Source organism: Staurois parvus, unplaced genomic scaffold, assembly GCF_062004578.1.
Source record: "Staurois parvus isolate SC_StPar_1 unplaced genomic scaffold, SC_StPar_1.0 ptg001302l, whole genome shotgun sequence".
Taxonomy (NCBI): domain Eukaryota; kingdom Metazoa; phylum Chordata; class Amphibia; order Anura; family Ranidae; genus Staurois; species Staurois parvus.
The window spans coordinates 3255827-3278500 of record NW_028319098.1 but is presented as its reverse complement, the minus strand read 5'-3'; the positions used below and the strand labels follow the sequence as shown (position 1 = coordinate 3278500).

The following is a 22674-nucleotide window of genomic DNA, read 5'->3' as shown; positions in this document are numbered from 1 at the left end:
TAGTGCTCCCGTTCATTGGTGGTCAGTATAATGCTCCTTCACATCGGTGCTCGGTGGAGATGCCAGCCTGCCATATAGGGGACATTCACGGCATATGGGACCCCAAGCACCCTGAAAGAAATGTGGGGCAGGTGACTTAGGTGACCGCATTAACACACCCCTGCCAGGCAGGTTAGTGGGGCCAAGTGCCAGAACTTGTTCTAATACTGGGCTCCGGGACAGAGGAAGGGGACAGAGGATTTGTGTTTGAAGGGGGAGAGTTTGTACTAAGAGGGTGGATGGGAGGATTTGTGTTAGTACTGGGGAGAGGATTCGTGCTGGTGTGGGGGATTTCGGGGAAGGAGGAATCGTGCTGGAGAAGATTGGGGGGAAGGGAGGATTTGTTCCGAGATGGGGAGGGGGGAGTCATGCTGCGAGGAGGGATTGGGTGGAGAAGTATTTGCACTGGGGGGGTTTTAAAGAGGGGGAAGAAGGGTTTGTGCTGATATGAGAATGGGGGAGGATTTGTGCTAGCAGTGGGGAATGGATTTGTGCTGGGAGGTGGGATTTGGAGAAAGGGGGATTTGTGCTGGAATGAGAAGTTATGCTGGGGAAGGGGATGTGGAGGGTGGAAGAATATTTGCACTGGGAGGTGGAAATTTAGAGGGTAGAAGGGGATTTGTGCTTGGAATGGGGATTTTATGGAGAGGATTTGTGCTAGAAATTGGAAAAGGATTTACCCGGGTGGCGGGGGGGGCAGTGATTTGTGTTATAAGGGGGATTTGGGAGAGAGGTTGTGCTTGAAAAGAAAGAGGGGAGGATTTTTGCTGGGAAATTAAATCTGGGGAGAATTTGTGGTGCTGGGAGGGGGGGGGGGAGTTGGAGGGAAGAAGGATCTGGGGAGGGGAATTTGCTGGGTAGTATTTGTACTGGAATGGGGGGGAAGTTCTGCTGGGAAGATTAGGGGGTGGAAGAGGATTTATTCTGGGGGGGTGAAGAAAGATTTGTGCTGGGAGTGAGGATTTGTTCTGGGAGGGAAGAGTATGCAGATTAGCGCTGGTTTGATTTTTTTTTTTTTGGAGGGAGGGAGTGGGGATTTTTGCTGAAAGGGCAAAGTGGGGGAGTATTGCTTGCAGGGGAAATCTGGCATTCTCCTGACTCCAATACTGTGAGTTGTCCTGACTCCTGCACTCTTTTTGATATGTACTTCTGACTCCTGCTATGCATTACACATTCCTGTCCCTTGCATTCTGTGCACTGCTGTATGTCATATACTGCTAAACGTGGCACTGACTACAACACTCTGTGTGATATATACCCTGTATTATACACCCTGGACCCCTGTACTCTGTGTTATATATCCTAAACATGAACCAATATATACTTGTGCTTAAATCCCAATAGCTGGTACATGCATTTATCTCTCAGGTGCTAAAAGGGTGTAACCACATGTTAACACTAGAAATTCTGAAAGAAACCTCTGCACACTGCTATATACCCTTTCTTGCAAATGTTGCAATAAAAAAAAACAGGGATTTTTAATTCACACATATTGCAGTACATGTTTAAGATGGCCTTTAGCACCTGATACTGTAATTGGTAGTATCAAGAGAGCATCCAGCCTGGTAGATGAAATTTCCCCGAGAGTTGAAATTGGAAAGGTTAAGAGGAAATCCACTGGCATGATATCTTCCAGAGTTTTAATCCCATATTTAGCCCACAACTTGGGATCTGGAATAGTACGAAAGTGGTGAAGATTAGGATTACCCCAGAGGGGCTGTTCAGGAGATCATTGATTCACAGAAAGAAACCTACATCTAGCCACCCCCATACTCTCATAGTTTTCATAGGGGCAAGGAGCATAGCATAGGCCCTAGGACCTCTTTATACCAGGTTACACAATTCCCAAAGGGAACACAGAAAGGCAACCCCCAGGCAGACTGTTGCATTGGACTGAGATCCAAGAAACCACTAATGGGCAATAACCAGGATGCCCACCCAGTAATACATCTGGAAGTTAGGCAGGGCTAAACCCCCACAACGTGATGGAAACTGCAGAGTAGATTTCGCCAATCTGGGAATGGACCCGTGCCAGATAAATGAAGTAACACAACGGTCTATCTCTCAAAAGAAAGAGTATGGAATCAAAATCAGGCAGTTCTAAAAAATATATGTAAATTAGGCTCAGGCTTGAGGGGATCTATAAAGAAGCTGAAGCCACTGTAGAAAAATAGGCTCAAAACCAAGTCTCCGCAGAATCTCCCACAGGTAGGCCCAATCGACCAAATCAAATGCCTTTTCGGCATTGAAAGAGACAATGACTCTTGTACCCATATTATCATGAAGCACAGATAAGTTGAGAAACAGGCAGTGAATATTGATGTCGGTGCCCTTCCCAGGCATAAATCCCATTTGGTCCACTAGGATCAGGATCAGATCTTCCAAAACCTTAGAGAATCAGGTAGCTAAGATTTACGTGAGTATCTTCATGTCCACATTTATCAGGGAAATCAGCCTATAGGAGGCACACTCCTGAGGATCTTTCCCAGGTTTAGGCACAAACACAATAATTGCTTCTGCCAGAGAATCTAGGAAAGAATCCAGTGAGAGATACTGAGGATACAGGTCTTTAAGCCTAGGAGTTAAGGGTTTAACATGCAAAGAATAGAATTAGGTGGGGAGTCCACTGACCCCGGGAGTCTTACCACTCTGCCGCCCTATGGCTTCCTGAACTTCCTCTGGTCCCTAACAATTTTATTGAAGTTTTTCCTTAAGGTAGATAAAGTGCTAGCTTTCTGTCTGTTCAGTGGTTCAGTGTGTGCAAAACCATGTGTAAAAGAAGATTGTGCTGGGGTTTATATGTGTCTGTGAGACTTTGGCTTGTAGCACAGCAATCAAAGCATATTTCATAGGTACAAGGAAGCCCAGGTTTGTTTTATTTAACCATGTCCCTTAAGCCTCTCCCACTGTTAAAGTTTGGCCACACCCACTTTTTCCTGGCATTGATGCCAGGACTATGTAGTCACCATAAAGATGGAGGTCAATGTGCCATTGCTCAATAATCAAGAAATCTCTAGCAACCTCTGGAGGAACCCTAGTGTTCCACAGAACCCCAGTTGAGAAAAACTGTTTTCCATCATGGCCTAATGTGTTGCCATGTATGGATAAACTGGTCCAGTCAGGTATTACAGTTAACTAGTTAGTCACAGATTTACCTCTTTGTGACAGCTTGAAGCCCAGAAGTCAAGAAATCAAACCAGAAAAGTTTAAGGTATAACTCTTATATTGCCCCAATGTTAAAATAAACTATACTGTATACACAGCAAGAGGTTTACCAAACATTATTCAAATTCATACCTTTTGCCTGTTAGGAAAAAATAGCTGTTTGTTTTACCTTGTCTTTTCCCAAACTGATTTCTGAAAGGGAGGGCCTGTCTTCATTATAAATTACCTGTGTTGTATTGAGAAAACCTGCAGTGTCTGCATCTTTTAGAAGGAGATAAACCCTAGAGAGTATCTCATCAAAAGGTATCTCCTATTCAAGGGATGCCAGAAATGTTGCTTGTATCTCAGCGCAGACCTCTGGGAAAGCAGTAAGCTATTTACACAAGTAGAAATTAGATTTATGCTGTACAAAGTGTCTTGTATAGCAATTTTATAAAAATTTTAGGAAATGTTGTTATGAACAGGGGCTCCTCCTATAGGTGTGGAAATGTAGAGCGTTTATCCAAGGGAAGATGGCCATAGAAGCGAAAATGTTGCTGTAAGCCTTGCATCAGGGCCTGCACATGGCTTGATTTACACTCCATACCTCCTGTCAATGGATTTGTTCCACCCCCTTCCTAACCCTGTAAACTGACTAAACCTTGTCAAAGTAAGTGTAGTATCTGTTCTTATCAGTGTCCAGTGGGGGTGCTCCCGACCATTCTAGCTTTGCGGGGATGGTTGTTGTATAGTACCCTCGCTGGTATGATGGGGGTCCGGAAGGCTGGACCGGAGGGACAGAAACCAGGGGGCGCCACGATACGCTCTGGGACCTTGGGAGTAATTCCTCTGGGAAAGCTGGAAAGACCCAGTACCTCCTGATTTGGACGGATCTACCTTGGTCTGGCCTGGGGCTGGGGACGCAAAAAGTCCGCAAACTCAGTGCCCCCTGGGGAAGACGCTCTCAGGGGTGTCACTAGTAACACTTGGGTGTGGGACCCCACGGTGTGAAGATGACACATGGCCACTGTTTTTCACCTCTTTTTGCACAGCGCCCTAAGGACCAGGTCTTTTGGCTAAGTCCAGGGCAATTTTTGCTACGGGCCTCAGGGCCTGGTCTGTGCACAATTCGGCACGGTACCACTTTTTTATTTTTTTCTTTACTTTATCTTTACCTTATTTATTATGCACTCCCACGTTTTGTCACTTTTTACTTTACTTATGTGTGTGTTTTTCACGGATGGAGGGTGTGGGTCCTCGGGCCTTACCTGAAGTCTAGGGGGAGGATGTGTGGCCCTACGGTTCCTTCCTCCCCTGATCCCTAGGGGGTTTTCTCTTCGGGAGAACCCCCTTGCCTAGTACTGGATGTCCGGCTTCGGCTGGGCATAAGGAACGGTGGTCCACCAGGCCTTTTGGCCAGGAGGACCAAATGGGAACCTTGTCCCTGTCAGGAGCTTCGTGCCCCGGGGGATCGGGTGAACGGTCCAACCCTTCCGGGGGTAGGACAAACACACCCCTAAGTGCACTTTTTCGTGTGGTGTTCGCACTTGCACATTTTTTGTGATCACTTACGGGTTTTTCGTTGTAGTTTGCACGTTTGCGGACTTAAAAAACCTTGTCAAAGTAACAAGATCAGCCATAGCCACATAAAACACACCAAGGCTGGGGGTGGATAGGCTAAAAATTATAATTTATGTCAGTACACCTAAAACTCACAATTAGGACAGCAAACTGTCACCCTACTCTGCTTGAGTGGTTCTAGGCGCATGCAACCACAGTGGGTGAACTATAATCAAGATACACTATTCCACTAACACAACTGCACTACCTGTGCAAGGACAGCAACAATAAGGACCCGACCAAATTACATGAACTGGCAGGATGGCAGTCAGAAATCATGTTTTTGGCAGTCTGGAATCAAGAGCTCTCACGCTTCACTACCATACGGCATCTTTCACAGGGGCATCTTCTGTTCAGCCACGTTTATGCATAGAAAAAGCAGATTCAGTTCATATCAGTTTTTACATCTGCCTGCCGGTGTTCTTAAAAGCCAAGACTTATCCCTGCTGTCAGTGAAGGATTCCCCATTGCAATAGGAAGAAGGGTCAGCCGCACACCGGAGGATAGATGAATATAGTGTGTATTTCTTGATCCATAGGACACACAAAACACCAGGACATGAATACAGGACCTGTTAATGTGCTTCACACGATCTTGTGCTTAATCATATTATCATATGGTTATGGTTAAGCAGGAGATCGTGTGAAATGCATAAACAAGTCCTGTATTCATGTCCTGGTGTTTTGTGTGTCCTATGGATCAATAAATACACACTATATTCATCTATCCTCCGGTGTGCGGCTGACCCTTCTTCCTATTGCATCATTTGTGGTGGCGTGCCAGAGTTTGCACCTGTCATGGATTGATCTGGATTGTTTGCCTGAGCGGTATACTTTTGTTCTGAGGATTCCCCATTGACAGGAAGATGCGAACAAAAGAGTCAACATTACAAAAAAAAACCCACTGTTTCTTCTCACCACTGAAATAAACAAAGGGGCAGGGTTATTCAGTGACATCATTGACTTGTCTATACTTGGTTAATGGCGTCATAAGGGGAGGGGTCAATTATGTCATCAGGTGACCCTCCTGCCCCCATGACATCATTGACCAAATATAGACATGTTCTTGCATGGTCAATGATGTCACTGGATGACTCCACCCCTTAGTTTATTTTGGTGGTGGGGGAAGAGGGGAGCCAGTCGGCAGGAACCAAGCAACGAAGCAGTTGGGTGTTGGCGGGTCAGCCGCTGCTGTTCATCATGACTGACAAATGAAGTACATCAGGGGACATTTATTTATTTTAAATAAAGAACTTGTCAAAACACAAAATTGTCTTTGTGTTTTTATATACTAATGTTTTTTGTTGAACGAGTATGCATACTTATTGACATGGCAGGGGCGCTTGGTAAAGGGGGCTTAATCACCCCCTGCACCCCAAAATCACCAGGCCAGGGTTGTGAGGAAGAGGCCCTTGTATGGTTTGGGGGGGGGGGATACACTCAACACTGCATGCTCAGATAGGCTCTGGTATGGGTTTTGGTGTGAGGTCGCCCCCAAAATCTATACCAGACCTGAAGCGCTAGGTATGGATTGGCGGGGAGACCCATATGGTGTTTTTAAAAAAAATTTAATGCTTGCTCTTTTGTTTACACTGTGCTGTCAGTGGGGAATCCCCCGCTGACAGCAGGGATTGATCACTGGTTGCTAGGATGCCAGCGGGTGCTACCTCCTAGCAACCAATGTAAAAACAGATGCACAAATGGACATCGTCTGTTTACATCTGTTTTGCTCCATTCAGGTCCTTTTAAACAAAACACAGACCTGAAAGGACGCAGAGGTAAATGAACGATCATCCGTTTACCCATAGAAATGAATTGCTGTTTATTTGTTATTCATCAACAAACGGATAAAAAAAAACTGGACACACGGTATGCCCGTGTGAAGGGGGTCTTAGGGAACATCAATTGTAACATCAGATGACCGTTTGTATTTAGCCCTTGAAGAGAAGAGGGGTAGGAGCACTGTGAACATTTTTGGGGTCATCTTAAGAGGGAAAACAACAATTAGTGCATAGAGTTCTCCAATTGCTTTTCCCCCAACGTTTGCTGGAACACCATAGACATTAGATCATATCCTGATCTGCATATTGCTGTTAGTGTTAATAATCACAATTCATTTTATACAGTATATTAATATTGTCTGTTCAAACACTGAATACTATCCGTACAAATACTTCCATTACACATTTTATAGCCACTTCTTTCTATATATAGTGAGAATATACAGTGACAAGGTAAATAACAAGCCTCTCTTCTTCCTGTACTATACTATCCAAGCTAGCTCTCCAGAGAAATAGGGATTGCAGGTTTCCAGGCCACTACAGTAGATGCCATGGAGTCTTGTGATCCCACATCCCCAGTGATGCCTCCTGGGTACAATACAAATACAATAACAATAGCGCCACCTGGTGACAGGCAGGAGAAAAGATGCAATTACAGTGTTTTGTGCACAATAGGACACAGCCGCAAATATAATAAAATTGAGTTTATATAAACAAAACGCTTTAAGTTAGTTAAACAGAAAATTAAACAAAAATAAAAGTAAAAAGTCTTTGCACAAATATATTTGTTGTAGAGTAAAGGATATAAGAAAGATGTTTCCATTTCTAGGAGATAAACCTGTTTCTGGAGATTCTTTATGTATTCACCTTCAATCAGTAAAAATGTCTCTGTATTTCTGGGAAGAGTAATAGCAAGAACAATGGTGATAATGATCATGAAATTTTCAATACAGACCAAAGTAGACAGATTTGACACCGTAGCGCTATGGGTTGTTTGAGAACCCACACAGCTGTGAGAGGTGACCATTCTAATGTCGGCTCCCCATCCAGAAATGATAAGCTGCACAAATGCCGCTCTCTGCAGACCAAGGAATCTTAAAGCAACATAAACAAAACAAAATGGCGCAGAGACCCGGTGCATTACCAACATTTTATTACGTAGTTCAAGCCACATAAGTGAATACTCACAATAGCCATAGGCTAAAACAGTGATGTACATAAACCCAAGTGGCAAGGTGGTCCTTGATTGCAGATGAAACTCACATGACCCTGACATCAATCAGACTTGCCAGTTGACTTGTTTCAAGGGACAAACCCACCTCTTGCTTTGAAGAAGAGAGCTTTTCCCTTGAAACGCGTCCGCTGGCACGTCTGATTGATCTCAGGGTCATGTGAGTTTTATCTCTAATCAAGGACCACCTGGCCATTTGCATTCAGCAAAAACAAAATTGCACAAAGTGATGAATATCAATCAAAGAAATGTATCCAAATAAAGCTTTTTTCACAAGAAGTACTAGGGGGAATTTCCTAAGACTCCAGAATCTGCAGCAGTTGTGCATGGTATCTCGATCAATACTATGGTGTACACAGCTAGAAGGATCCAGTAGAAATGACAGAAATGCGCACTCACCGACCGCGCATAGGAAATGCGCATTTGTGTGTTAAAAACACAAGTGTCGAACTCCCTCAGGACGAGGTATCATCAGGCGGTGATCTGCTAGGCTCACAGGACCTCCTTAAGATCAGGATTAAAGACGGCCAGGTGAGGGCTCCCTCCTCCAGATATAGCTGTGTCTGCCAGTCTGATAACCCCTCAATAAGGGGTAAAAAACGGGAGAATGCCCATAGTGTAGTATATCAAAAGTTTATTTAAATAACATATATAGCAGGACAGGTCAGTATTCAAACTGGCAAACAGCCAGAAAGTGTATAGTGAAAATACTGGTACTGACCTAGAGTAAAATGGCCGCCAGACCTCCTCGTGGTCTGGGCGGCGATGAGGCGTCACAAGCTATCAGTTCCTCCTGAGGCCTTTCGTGCTAGAGCACATCTTCAGAGGGGAGGCTGGCTATGCGCGGTCGGTGAGTGCGCATTTCTGTCATTTCTACTGGATCCTTCTAGCTGTGTACACCATAGTATTGATCGAGATATCTTATGAACTTTTGACAACGAACTTCTAAGAACTAACTTTTTTGATATGCTTTAGCGCTGCACTTTATTCATCTATTTATACAGTCAGAGGAGGTTGTGATCCCCTCTTGTGCCATTAGCTGCTTACTTTTCATTGATATTTTCTTTTTATTTAATGAGCGCTCACTTTATTTTATTTTATATTTTTTGTGTGCATGGTATCTACCTTTAATTTTCACAGCTTAAAGTGGAATGTAATATATTGCAGCTTACCAGTCATTAGATGTGATGGTTGATTTGGTTTCCTTTTTTTTAGGCTTTCTGTTTTTACCTGGTGTTTCTGGCCAGTAACACACCTCCTGTATTAGGCTACATGTACATTGGAATGTTTACTCTACTGGCAGCAGAAAAACACGAAACACTGCAAAAAAGCTTGTAAATGTGGTACCGTGTTTAGCGCTTGGATGTTTATTCATTTCATTGGCCAGAGTACTTGCCATTGAAATTAATAAACACCCAAACGCTAAACGAGGTTAGCGCTTAGGCATGTTTTTGCCGCATTTGGCATTTTTTTGACCAAAGCAGTCCTCTCCTGAATACACTTCTGCGTTCAGCAGAGGGACGTTTAACTGCCCCTAAACTCTACTGCTGCTGCTAAAAGCTTGAGGGTGCAAAATCAGGCTCACTACTGCATAGAAACCAATCAGCTTCTAACCTCAGCTTGTTCAATTAAGCCCTGGAAATACAACCTGGAAGCTGATTGGTTTCTATGAAGAAGTGAGCCTGATTTTGCACTCTCCAGTTTTAGTAAATAAATACCATATGCTGTTATTGAGTTGAGCTAACAAAATAAAGGCTTTACACAAATAAATTAAAGTTGATCATTGTAAGCACCTCTGTCAGTGTTAAATGGTTTGTCTCACTCCTCTAACTGCTACATCTGCAGGACAGCTGTTTTGTTGAACAACACAGACTTACTGGCTGGATCACCAGGTCAAAATATAGGTAAGAAAGCCTAAAAATAAAAAAATAATGCAACCACCACATCTAAGAATTGGTAAGCTGCATTATAATGAATGTTTGTTTTTGAGTTTAATACCGCTTTAACTGAACAAGCTGAAGTTTTGAGATTTTAGGGGAAGTCATCAAAACTGGAGCAACTGCCATAGTAACTAATCAGATTCTAACTTAATCTTGGTTAGTTAAGGCGGAACTAAACCCTCCTATCCTTTACAGCCAGTGAAGCTGCCATCTTAGCCTCTGTATCTACAGGTGCCAATGTGCTGCACATTTGATCAGTTATGACACCAGCCATTTCATGGCTTGACAGTTTGGTTGAGAGCACAAGCAAATGTGAGAGTTATCAATCAAGGCATGCCTTGATTACAACTGTCATAGGAAACAGTTAAAGTGGCTGTGAACCCTTACATAAACCCAGTGAATGGCCTCAGGTGATATAAATCCTCCAACATAAGTTGTACCTGTCTATCTGCAGTTTTTTCTTCTCTAAAGCCATTCAAAGCAGATAATTGTATACAGCTTTTCTTGGCTTTCAGAAAGCAGAGGGTGGAGACCTGAAGTTACAGAGGAGAGGAGCGCTGACTGGAGGGAAGGGACACACACCCTATCACATAGCACTCAGGAACAGAAATGAGGCTGTCAATCATAGGCTGTGCGCTGAAGCTCCCTCCCCTGTCAACTTTTTATATTTTGGTGTTAGGAAAACCTGTCAGAAGGGACTCATGCAGATAGCAGGGGAACGAGGAAGTGGACAGAAATGACACTTAGTGCTCTAGATTAAGACAAGTACACACTATAGAGGGATATGATTTGTTCATATTTCATGCCAGGATATGCTTTATTCATATTTCATGTTATTTTAAAGTGCAGCTAAAGTCTAAAATTAAAAAAAACTGGGAGCAGGCAGGTTCTTTTTCATAGAAGAGATATGCAATGTTGCTTCTGCAATAAAATAAATCTACTTGCCTGCTAGCATTCTTCTGTAAAATGTAGGTTGAGTTGCGCACATGCAGCTTAGTTTGCAATCCAACACAGTGCCTGTGTGCTGGGATGATTGAACTCCTTCACGTGCACCGGAGTGACGCTCTTAACGCTCAGAAAAAGGTAAGATGAAGGGAATTTGTGGGTGTCGGACCATTGAAGAAGAGATAAGAATCTCAAACTTTAGTTCTGCTTGAAATGGATGAGTTAAAGTGGAGTTCCACTCAAAAGTGAAAGCTCCGCTTGTTTGCCTCCTCCCCCCTCCACTGCCATATTTGGCACCTTTTGGGGGGAGCAGGGAGCGGATACATAGTTTTGACAGGTACCTGCTCCCACTTCCGGCTGAGTTCACTGAGGCGAAGTGAGCTGGAAGTTCGGCCCCCCTCTTTCCTCCTGCAGTCTCCTGGGAACCTTCACAGGTCCCAGAAGACTGCTGGACCAATCAGAATGCACAGTGCGACTCACGCATGTGCAGTGGGCACCCGCTGTGAAGCCACAAGCTGACACAGCCTGGTGTCCACAGTTGTGATGCCGGTGATGGGGACAGAAGAAAGAGAGAATGGACGATGTGGGTGAGCACATCGCTGGACTCTGGGACAGGTGAGTGTGTGTTTATTAAAAGTCAGCAGCTACAGTTTTTATAGCTGCTGACTTTTAATAAACACAAAAATGGCTGGAACTCCGCTTTAAGTTCCACTTTAAAGTGGAATTTAAAACCTGCTGTAAAAAACTGCGAGCAGGCAGGACTTTATTGCAGAAGAGACATATACTATACTATATTTTACAAGGTTATAAGTTGTTTTACAAGGTGAGGGCTCATTACAGATGTATTGACTAACCTGGCAACGGTCTTATCCATCGTGGAAGTCAAACCTTTAGATGTCAGGGATTTTCTTAGTATGTCTAAAATAAACAAGGATAAATGTAAAAATCCATTATAACGTCTTAAGTACAATATATAACTTCAGGAGTAGGCAGAATAATGAATATAAAATGTTATTTTGCTCTTAATGCATTTACAAAAGTATTTGCTGCGGTGTTTAATGGTTTTGCACAGAGCGGCCCGGAACCTCCTCTTCTTTGGTCCCCTGCTGGCACTTCAGACTCCTCTTCTTCTCAGTGCGCCATCATAGCAAACCACTTCCTATGGTGGCACACCTGTGGGCTCGGTCTGATCCTGGGCTATGCTGTGGGCATCAATTGATGCACACAGCTCAGCCCCACTCGCTCTCTGCTCGCAGGATTTGATTGACAGCAGCCGGAGCCAATGGCTCCTGCTGCTGCCTCTGTAAGCAGAGGGAGAAGAGCCGCTGCAGACAGGCACATTGCTGGATCAAGATAGGACTCAGGTAAGTTTAAAGGGAGGTGAGGGGGCGATACAAATACTGGGACATTTTTCACCTTAATGTAGGGAATGCATTAAAGCGGTAGTAAACTGGAAAATTAAAAAATAAAAAACTTTTCCCTTGCAAGCATCATGTTGCCTCCTCACCAGCCATTTTAAACCCTAAAAACTCCCACCACATGTGCGACCACATGCATGATATGTGTTTACGGGCCAGTTGTGGTGCAGCCCCCGTAGTTGGCTGGGTTGCATTTGTTGGGTGGTTAAACAATACAATAAAATAAAAAGTGCAGCGCTAATTAATAATCAAAATAAATATCTGATGAATGCGTAATATAAACTCAATACATACCTCCAAAAAAATCCAAAGTACTCAATACATATAAAGTGTCATGCATGTATTCCCTCATGGGGAATAACTGGTGCAAAAAGTGACAAATATATCATATATAATAATAATAAAGTGGCAACACACATATAGTGCACAAAAAAGATGAACAAAAACTCAAATACGAGAAAAGTCCAAAATTAGTAGTAATACTGATGATGCAATGTTTAATGATGAACTTCACACTCCACTCTTCATGCAAAAGTAATGTGCAGTGTGCGTGATTCACACGTGACAATCCTTAACGGCCAAAATGCCCCCTCACCTCCTTCCTTAGACCCCAAGGGGCCAGCGCGCTTTCAGGATCACACGATCCTACCAGTATGGATCCCTCTCTAGGTAACGCCTTCCACCTCCAGCATCCACCAGTTTTAGCAGCCAGCTCCTCCCAGGGTCATAGTGAGACACAAGCAGAGACCCTCCATAGTGCAACCAGTAATTTTATTTGGTAATAGGTATATAAAATAGATTTCCACTCACATAAAGACGAATATTCCAGCCTCCTACCACATGCTATGGGTGTACTGCATGGGTAATACACAGGGTGATCCAATATGGCCCCCACGCCGGAAATGGCGTCACCGCGTTTGCCGGAAGCTCCTACCCACGCATCTAACGTGGGGAGGAGCTTCTGGCAAACGCGGTGACGTCATTTCCGGCATGGGGGCCATATTGGATCACCCTGTGTATTACCCATGCAGTACACCCATAGCATGTGGTAGGAGGCTGGCATATTCGTCTTTTTGTGAGTGGAAATCTATTTTATATACCTATTACCGAATAAAAAAACTGGTTGCACTATGGAGGGTCTCTGCTTGTGTCTCACTATGACCCTGGGAGGAGCTGGCTGCTAAAACTGGTGGATGCTGGAGGTGGAAGGCGTTACCTAGAGAGGGATCCATACTGGTAGGATCGTGTGATCCTGAAAGCGCGCTGGCCCCTTGGGGTCTAAGGAAGGAGGTGAGGGGGCATTTTGGCCGTTAAGGATTGTCACGTGTGAATCACGCACACTGCACATTACTTTTGCATGAAGAGTGGAGTGTGAAGTTCATCATTAAACATTGCATCATCAGTATTACTACTAATTTTGGACTTTTCTCGTATTTGAGTTTTTGTTCATCTTTTTTGTGCACTATATGTGTGTTGCCACTTTATTATTATTATATATGATATATTTGTCACTTTTTGCACCAGTTATTCCCCATGAGGGAATACATGCATGACACTTTATATGTATTGAGTATTTTGGATTTTTTTGGAGGGATGTATTGAGTTTATATTATAGCACGCATTCATCAGATATTTATTTTGATTATTAATTAGCGCTGCACTTTTTATTTTATTGTATTGTTTATTCACTTATTTTGGGTATAAGTTTAGTGTCAGCAGCTTATGGTTTTAGGGTAGGAGTCCATGTGAGCGCAGGAGGTTTTTTGAATTATATTTGTTGGGTGGTACTGCCTGCTGAACGTGTCAGAGGGAATGTTTTGTCGCACCATGTGTACACGCCTGTCTGCAGCCAAAGCACAAGGTAATGGGGATGCACTGTGATGTGAGGGAGGGTGGGAAACTGTTGACTTCTGATGGTGGGGATGGGCTCTTGACTTCTGATGAAAGGAGGGAGGGGGGGTTCTCTAGACATAGTCTTACAGATACAAATGGCCTTTTGAGGGCAACCATAATGCTGATGTGGCCTGCATATATATTTAATATTTGGGGGTTCTAAGTGATTTTCTAGCAACAAAAAATGCTAATTTTTCACTAGTAGGATAGTGTCAGAATTGGCCTGGTAGGCAAGTGGTTATTAAAGTGTAGTCAAAACATTAATATAATTGTCATGGTTGGTTTTCATTCATGGCACCTTGCTTACTATTGTGATGCTGTGATTGACTACAGCTAACCACATGGTACATGGTGCTGTAATTGGCCCAGATGCCATGTGATAGTTGTGGGCAAATCACACCATCACAATAGTAAGCAAGCTATCATAAATGGAAGTCATTCATAACAGTTTTGCTTACATGTTATCATGTGATTGCTAAGATTGGACATAGCATTCACATGATAACCTGGCTGCTCACAGCGGCCAGATACCTAACACTATCATCTACTGTGCTCCCCAGGGGGTGCGCCAGTATGCATGTGCCTAGGAAAACATACTGATGGCAGGAGGTGGTTACATTTTTGCATGTAATTACAGCTTGATTACTATATTTCTGCATTTACAGTAGATGCGCACAAAACTGCACGATGTATGCATCTCAACCCATGTGAATGAGCCCTGACCCTTAACCAGTTGCAGACTCTCGACATGTTAGACACGCCCAGAAAATGTCATAATTGTACACAGAGCATGTGTGATAGTTCCAGTCTTTCTGCCCTGCTTCCAGGACCTCCCCTGTCACAGTACTTGACAATTCAGCTCTGATTAACCACTTGCTAACCGCGCTATAGCCGAATGAAGGCTACAGAGCGGTTGTCCATTTCTGTGAGGGCGTCATATGATGTCCTCTCTGAATGCGCCCTCCCGCACACCCCCCAGCCGATGAGGTAAAAGGTCAATCACAGCAGCCTTTTACCACGTGATCAGCTGTGTCCAATGACACAGCAGATCACGGAGTAAATACAGTTGCTGGTTATTGACTGTACTTTCCCTCATGCTGTCACAACGTGAGGAAAGTAGTGCCGATAACCAGCAGCTGTCACAGAGCAGATCGGCACTGATGATCAGTGCCCTGCAGTGCTGCCAAGCAGGGCCACCCAGCAGTGCCACCCACCAGTGCCCAGCAGTGCCTCCCACCAGTGCCCAGCAGTGCCACCCATCGATGCCCCCATCTGTGCTGCCCATTGGTGCCGCCCAGCAGTTACACCAGTCAGTGCTGTCAGTCAGCACTGAACATCAGTGTCGCCCATCAGTGCCGCCTATCAGTGACCATCATTGCTGCATATCAGTGCAACATCATCAGTGCCTCCTCATCAATGCCCACCAGTGCCACCTCATCAGTACAGCCTATCCGTGCCACCTCATCAGTGCAGCCTCATCAACGCACATCAGTGAAGGAGACAAATTACCTGTTTGCAAGATGTTATAATAGAAACAAAGAAAAACGTTTTTTTTTACTTTTTTGCTCTTTTTTTGTTTATAGTGCAAAAAATAAAACAACCAGTGGCGATTAAATACCACCAAAAGAAAGCTTTATTTGTGTGAAAAAAATGATAAACATTTCATATGGGTACAATGTTGCATGACTGCGCAATTGTCATTCAAAGTGCGACAGTGCATAAAGCTGAAAATTGGCCTGGGCACGAAGGGGGTAAAAGTGCCTGGTATGCAAGTGGTTAAAGCAGAGCTCCACCCAAAAGGGGAAGTTCCACTTTAAAGACTGGTCCCCAGCTCCCCATTAAGGATTGGCACCTTTGGGGAGTGGGTACCCAAAATTGACAGGTACCAGCTCCCACTGCGATTGCCTAGGCCAGTGGTGGGCAACCTTTTTTTTCAACTGAGCCAAATCTCGCTAAAACCACGATTGAAATTTATTTTGAGAGCCACATTTTTAAAACTGAAAATACATCCCCCATATAGTAATTCATCCCCCATAGTAATTCATCCCCCAAAGTAATTCATCCCCCATATAGTAATTCATCCCCCATAGTAATTCATCCCCCATATAGTAATTCATCCCCCATAGTAATTAATCCCCCATATAGTAATTCATCCCCCATATAGTAATTCATCCCCCATAGTAATTCATCCCCCATATAGTAATTCATCCCCCATAGTAATTAATCCCCCATATAGTAATTCATCCCCCATATAGTAATTCATCCCCCATAGTAATTCATCCCCCATATAGTAATTCATCCCCCATAGTAATTAATCCCCCATATAGTAATTCATCCCCCATAGTAATTCATCCCCCATATAGTAATTCATCCCCCATAGTAATTCAACCCCCATATAGTAATTCATCCCCCATATAGTAATTCATCCCCCATAGTAATTCATCCCCCATATAGTAATTCATCCCCCATAGTAATTCATCCCCCATAGTAATTCATCCCCCATATAGTAATTCATCCCCCCTATAGTAATTCATCCCCCATATAGTAATTCATCCCCCATATAGTAATTCATCCCCCATATAGTAATTCATCCCCCATAGTAATTCATCCCCCATAGTAATTCATCCCCCCTATAGTAATTCATCCCCCATAGTAATTCATCCCCCATATAGTAATTCATCCCCCATAGTAATTCATCCCCCATATAGTAATTCATCCCCCATAGTAATTCATCCCCCATATAGTAATTCATCCCCCATAGTAATAAATCCCCCATATAGTAATTCATCCCCCATATAGTAATTCATCCCCCATATAGTAATTCATCCCCCCTATAGTAATTCATCCCCCATAGTAATTCATCCCCCATAGTAATTCATCCCCCCTATAGTAATTCATCCCTCATAGTAATTCATCCCCCATATAGTAATTCATCCCCCATAGTAATTCATCCCCCATAGTAATTCATCCCCCATATAGTAATTCATCCCCCATAGTAATTCATCCCCCATATAGTAATTCATCCCCCATATAGTAATTCATCTCCCATAGTAATTCATCCCCCATATAGTAATTCATCCCCCATAGTAATTCATCCCCCATATAGTAATTCATCCCCCATAGTAATTCATCCCCCATATAGTAATTCATCCCCCATAGTAATTCATCCCCCATATAGTAATTCATCCCCCATATAGTAATTCATCCCCCATAGTAATTCATCCCCCATAGTAATTCATCCCCCCTATAGTAATTCATCCCCCATAGTAATTCATCCCCCGTATAGTAATTCATCCCCCATATAGTAATTCATCCCCCCTATAGTAATTCATCCCCCATATAGTAATTCATTCCCCATATTGTGTCAATTCACTTACCTTTGCTCCGCGCGTTCCTCTCGCCGTGTTCCCGCGCCGTTCCGGTCTTCAGGGCGGACTGTGAGAGGAGAGGAGTTTGTCACACTGCCCCGCCTACATCCTGGCTGCCCCGCCTACATCCTGACAGCTGCAGAGTCCTGACTTTTGGGGCGGCCGCCCAAGAGGAGGGAGGGGAGCGGGCGCCCGGCACACAGAAGAGCCGCATTTAAGTTTGTAAAGAGCCGCATGTGGCTCGCGAGCCGCGGCTTGCCGACCACTGGCCTAGGCAAACAGAAGTGGAAGTTGACCTCCTACCCTCCCTCGCCATAGTCTTTTGGGACATGTGACAGCTCATGGCTTCACAGTCGGGTGCCCACACTGAAGATGCTGATTCCAGGGAGAGAAGACGGCCGATGAAAGGGGCTGCGGGGAGGACACCGCGGGACCGAGGGACAGGTAAGTGGCTGTTTTTTAAAAGCCAACAGCTACAGTTTTTGTAGCTGCTTACTTTTATTTTTTTACAGTGTGAGTGGAACTCCGATTTAATTAAGCGGCATGGCCTAGTCATAGAGAAAGGTCTGACAGCTGGAGCTGTCAATCTAAAGCAGTCTGGTAATGTTTATCAACAACACTGCTCAAAATAAACAATGTTTCATTTTGTATCTGTTTAGTCATCTACAGATCAAAGAGATGAACGTCATCCCCATGAAGTCAACCTGATAAGTAAAAAAAAGTTTAGTTTTTTAAATATTACTCTGTTTAACCCTTTATTATCTCTTAGTTTACTCTAATCAGCCCCAATTAACTCATTATTCTCCTTCTTCATTTAACTATTATTTTCCTGCTGAATTTGTTTTGTTAGTTTCTACTTTTTTTAACAAATAATAGTTACATTTTTTTTGTTTGTTTTGTTCGTTAATATTTTTACACCTTTAACATATCTTTACAAATTTCACATTTAAAAAAGCGTAAAATTAAAAAAAACAAACACTTTATTTGAAGTGGTTGTAAAGGCTGAATATTTTTTACCTTCATGTATTCTATGCATGAAGGTAAAAAACCTGTGTGCAGCAGCTCCCCCAGCCCCCTCAATACTTACCTGAGCCTCATCGCGATCCAGCGATGTCAATAACAGCCTCAGATTCCCCCGGGTCTCTGCCTCCTCATTGGCAGCTCCCGCTGCTGTCAACCACAGCCAGTCAGCCAATGAGGAGAAAGAGGGGGTGGGGCCAAGCCACGGCTCCGTGTGTGAATGGACACACGGAGCAGTGGGTGCCCCCATAGCATGCTGCTTGCTGTGGGGGCACTCGGCAGACAGGAGGAGCAAGGAGAGCCTGCGGGGGACCCAATAAGAGGAGGATCCAGGCTGCTCTGTGCAAAACCACTACACAAAGCAGGTAAGTATAGACATGTTTGTTATTTTACACACACAAAAAAAACTTTAGAATCACTTTAATTTGGAGAAAGATTTGCAATCCTTTGTACCAGAATCATAATTTTAGTGTCATTTTAAAACAGGACAAATTACAGAAAAAGATTTGCACTCTTTATATGCAGTAGCACTATTTATTTTTGAACTAACACTGCTCAAAAAAAAAGAAAAAGTGCTTTTTTTTACATTTTGTTACATTTAATTGTTCAAGGAAAAAAAAAATTGTTGCAAGACAATATTCATGAAAAGAAAGCCTTTGTTTGTCCTTATAAAAAACAATATATGTATTGTGTTTTTTATCTTAAAGTGGAACTGCACTGCACTGAGTATCGCAAACCAAAAATGCTATATAATTCATTGTTAATATTCAAAGCCATACATCCATGTTTTCATGCTTTATTTTGCTGAGAAATCATTTTGAAAAACACCCCACTTAGCATTTCTGTCCATGGCCAAGGGCTGATGATTCATGTAGCATTTACTTCCTGGAATCTATCTGCCCTTAGCTCAGGCATTGGCTGAGCTTAGACCTGCGCCCTACCCTCCTGAAGACTCCTGGGATGTATGACATCATTTGCCTAAGCATAGAAACCAAGAAGTAACTGAAGAAATGTAAAAAAAAAAGAAGCTTAAAACAAATATGATCTACTGTCCTATTTACTAATGCTAGCAGCGCAAGGATTAAAAAGTCTATGTTGATTGACAGACTGAAGTTCCACTTTAAGGCCAGGTTCACATATGTGCAGGCATGGGGGCCGCAATTTGAGCGGGCACAGGAGCCCATTCATTTGAATGGACTCCTGTGCCCCAGGACACACAAGGAAGAAGTCCCTCCAATTCTTCATAAATCGCAGCCTGTACAGGAACCAAGGTTCTCAGTACAGTTGCAATTTCCAGTGCAGGCGGCCTGCCATTAGAATTTATGACACCCGCCCCGTGGGTCTCACATTCCTCTGTGTGGGGGGGTGTGGTTGCAGGTATTTTTACGGGTCTGCATTTCTCTGTGTGGGGGGTGTGGTTGCAGGTATTTGTGCAGATCCCGCATTCCTCTGTGTGGGAGGTGTGGCTATAGGTATTTGTGGGGGTCCCACATTCCTCTGTGTGGGGGGTGTGGTTGCAAGTATTTGTGCGGGTCCCACATTCCTGTGAGTGGGGGGTGTGTTTGCAGGTATTTGTACGGGTCCCACATTCCTCTGTGTGGGGGGTGTGGTTGCAGGTATTTGTGGGGGTCCCACATTCCTCTCTGTGGGGGGGGTGTTTGCAGGTATTTGTGCGGGTCCCACATTCCTCTGTGTGGGGGGTGCAGCTGCAGGTATTTGTGGGGGGTTCCCGCATTCCTGTGTGGGGGGTGCGACTGCAGGTATTTGTGGGGGGTTCCCGCATTCCTGTGTGGGGGGTGTGACTGCAGGTATTTGTGGGGGTCCCGCATTCCTATGCGTGGGGGGTGCAGCTGCGGGTATTTGTGGGGGTCCCCCATTCCTATGTGTGGGGGGGTGCAGCTGCAGGTATTTGTGGGGGTCCCACATTCCTATGTGTGTGGGGGTGTGTTTGCAGGTATTTGTACGGGTCCCACATTCCTCTGTGTGGGGGGTGTGGTTGCAGGTATTTGTGGGGGTCCCGCATTCCTATGTGTGGGGGGTGCAGCTGCGGGTATTTGTGGGGGTCCCGCATTCCTATGTGTGGGGGGGTGCAGCTGCAGGTATTTGTAGGGGTCCCACATTCCTATGTGTGTGGGGAAGTGGTTGAAGGTATTTGTGGGAGTCCTGCATTCCTCTGTGTGGGGGGTGCAGCTGCAGGTATTTGTGGGGGTCCCGCATTCCTATGTGTGGGAGGTGCAGCTGCAGGTATTTGTGGGGGTCCCGCATTCCTATGTGTGGGGGGTGCGGCTGCAGGTATTTGTGCAGATCCCGCACTGGCACCACCCGCACAGATGTGAACCAAGCCTCGGTAATGACAAAGTTATTTCTGAATAAACAAGTCCATATCAGGAATATAAAAACTGCTATGGTCCATTACGGGGGACCAGGCATGGGAGTCGAAGTGGTTAAGGGTTTGCTCACAACACAAGTTCAGCGTTCCAGATGTGTTTTTGCATACGCATTTACAAGTGTTTTTTGATGCATTTTCAAAGCTTTCCAATGCTTTTATTTTTCTTTAATTGATGAAAAAAATGTAGCAGGATGTACTTTTGTTGAAAGCACTGTAAGTGACCTGTATGAACTAAGGCCATAGGAATATATGGCAAACACTGTGCATGCGTTCTGGATGTGGTTTAGAAACACACTGGAAAGCATCTGGTGTGAATCAGCCCTATAAGTATTGAACGCGTCTAAACCCTGAATACTTTAGGTACACCGGATTTTCTACTAGCTCTACCAGTAAGGCCTCATTGACAGAGGCCATATCTACCCGCACGGGGACACACACATTTTCTGTGAATCCCCAGACAGTGCCATTGATGTCAACAGGAACACAGCGGGTGCGCGGACGCAGCGGATACACGGACACAGTGGATGCACGGACACACGGACGCAGCGGATGCACGGATACAGCCGCTGCTCCCAATTGACATTGGTGTAGGTGTGTGAAGGGATTTACACACAGATATCAATTGGTAGTAGCAGCTGTGTGTCCATGTATCCTCTGCATCCAGGGGTGGACTGACAACTCATGGGGCCCCCGGGCAATAGGGGATCATGGGGCCCCTGTGTCCTTGCCCAAGCTCAAAAAAGCCTATGAAAAAGGTATCAGGGGCATCTCATGGTGCCCCCCACTGACCACGGGCCCTCAGGCACTGCCCGAGCTTCCAAATGGTCAGTCCGCCCGTCTGCGTCCCAGTTGACATCAATGGCACTGTCTGCATGTGGATGCAGGGTACACCTGCACACCCCCATGCAGGTAAACACTGTCCTCCACGGCGTACGCCCTGTAAATCAGGCCTAACAACCTGCATTCTGTGCAGAAAATACACATAGATCTCTGTGAAGGAAGAATTACAGTCTGTGCAATGGCACATGAACACCTCAGGAAGCCTGCCTTTCATTGTCTCTGTACAGTCAGGCTACAGACAGCCAGGCAGCTAGTATTTCCAGCATTGAGGATTACCCTCAGTTTAGCTGTGAGACCATCACTGACACCTCACTCACCCGACATTCTGCCTCCCAGCACCCGCAGTAGCTTCTGCTGTCACCATGACAACAGTACACAGAGCTCTCTCTACAAGAGCACCAGGCAGAGGGCGGGAGTCTGAGGCTGAAGTCGCCATTTTGGAAGTGGGCAACCTTCACAAGGAACGAGAATGCTCCAGCCACTGAGAGGAAGTGAATTCCTATGATTCTTTGTATCTGTGCACTTCAGCTTGTTCTGTTAGATACAGCTCACATGAACGCCCTGCAAAGGCAAAGCATGTGTAGTATGAAGAGCTGTGCTGAACTTGTCCTCGTTCAGGAGCCATTTTTTTTTTAAATCAGATATAAATTTTATTTAATTAAACAAGAGGTCCACAGTTCACGTAGCAGTACATAAAAGGAACAAAACAAATGCAGTAAGTATACCTATAGGTACATGGAAGTGTCCCAGAAACAGGACTGCTGGCATGTTGTAACCTATTGACATACTGAATGGCAGAGACGGGTAACATTCAGGAGCCATTTTTAGAGAGGAGAGAGAAAATGATTACTTGTTTTCTTTTTTCAGTAATCATCTGTTTACTGAAATGACATCATCTTGTGGCGTGGTGTACATATATTGTTCTCTCCATAATTAGCACTGTACAAATACAAGCGGTTGGAGGTAGGGCTGCCAGCTCATCCCTTTACCCGCTTTTCTACCAGGCACTTATACCCCCTTCCTGCCCCGGCCAATTTTCAGCTTTCA

At 44.4% G+C, this 22674-nt stretch overlaps 1 protein-coding gene across 1 annotated transcript in view; it reads right to left on the bottom strand.

Moving 5' to 3' along the window:
- The window catches only part of LOC149437160 (uncharacterized), a 96012-nt gene extending 74031 nt beyond the window's left edge, over window positions 1-21981 (bottom strand). The window contains exons 1-3 of the mRNA XM_089661001.1: window positions 21945-21981; window positions 11554-11617; window positions 7390-7479 (exon numbers count right to left, since the gene is read on the bottom strand). Coding sequence (XP_089517127.1) covers window positions 7390-7479; window positions 11554-11617; window positions 21945-21951 — 161 coding nt within the window. The 5' untranslated portion in view covers window positions 21952-21981. The remainder of the gene's footprint in view (window positions 1-7389; window positions 7480-11553; window positions 11618-21944) is intronic.
- Window positions 21982-22674: the final 693 nt, after the last annotated feature.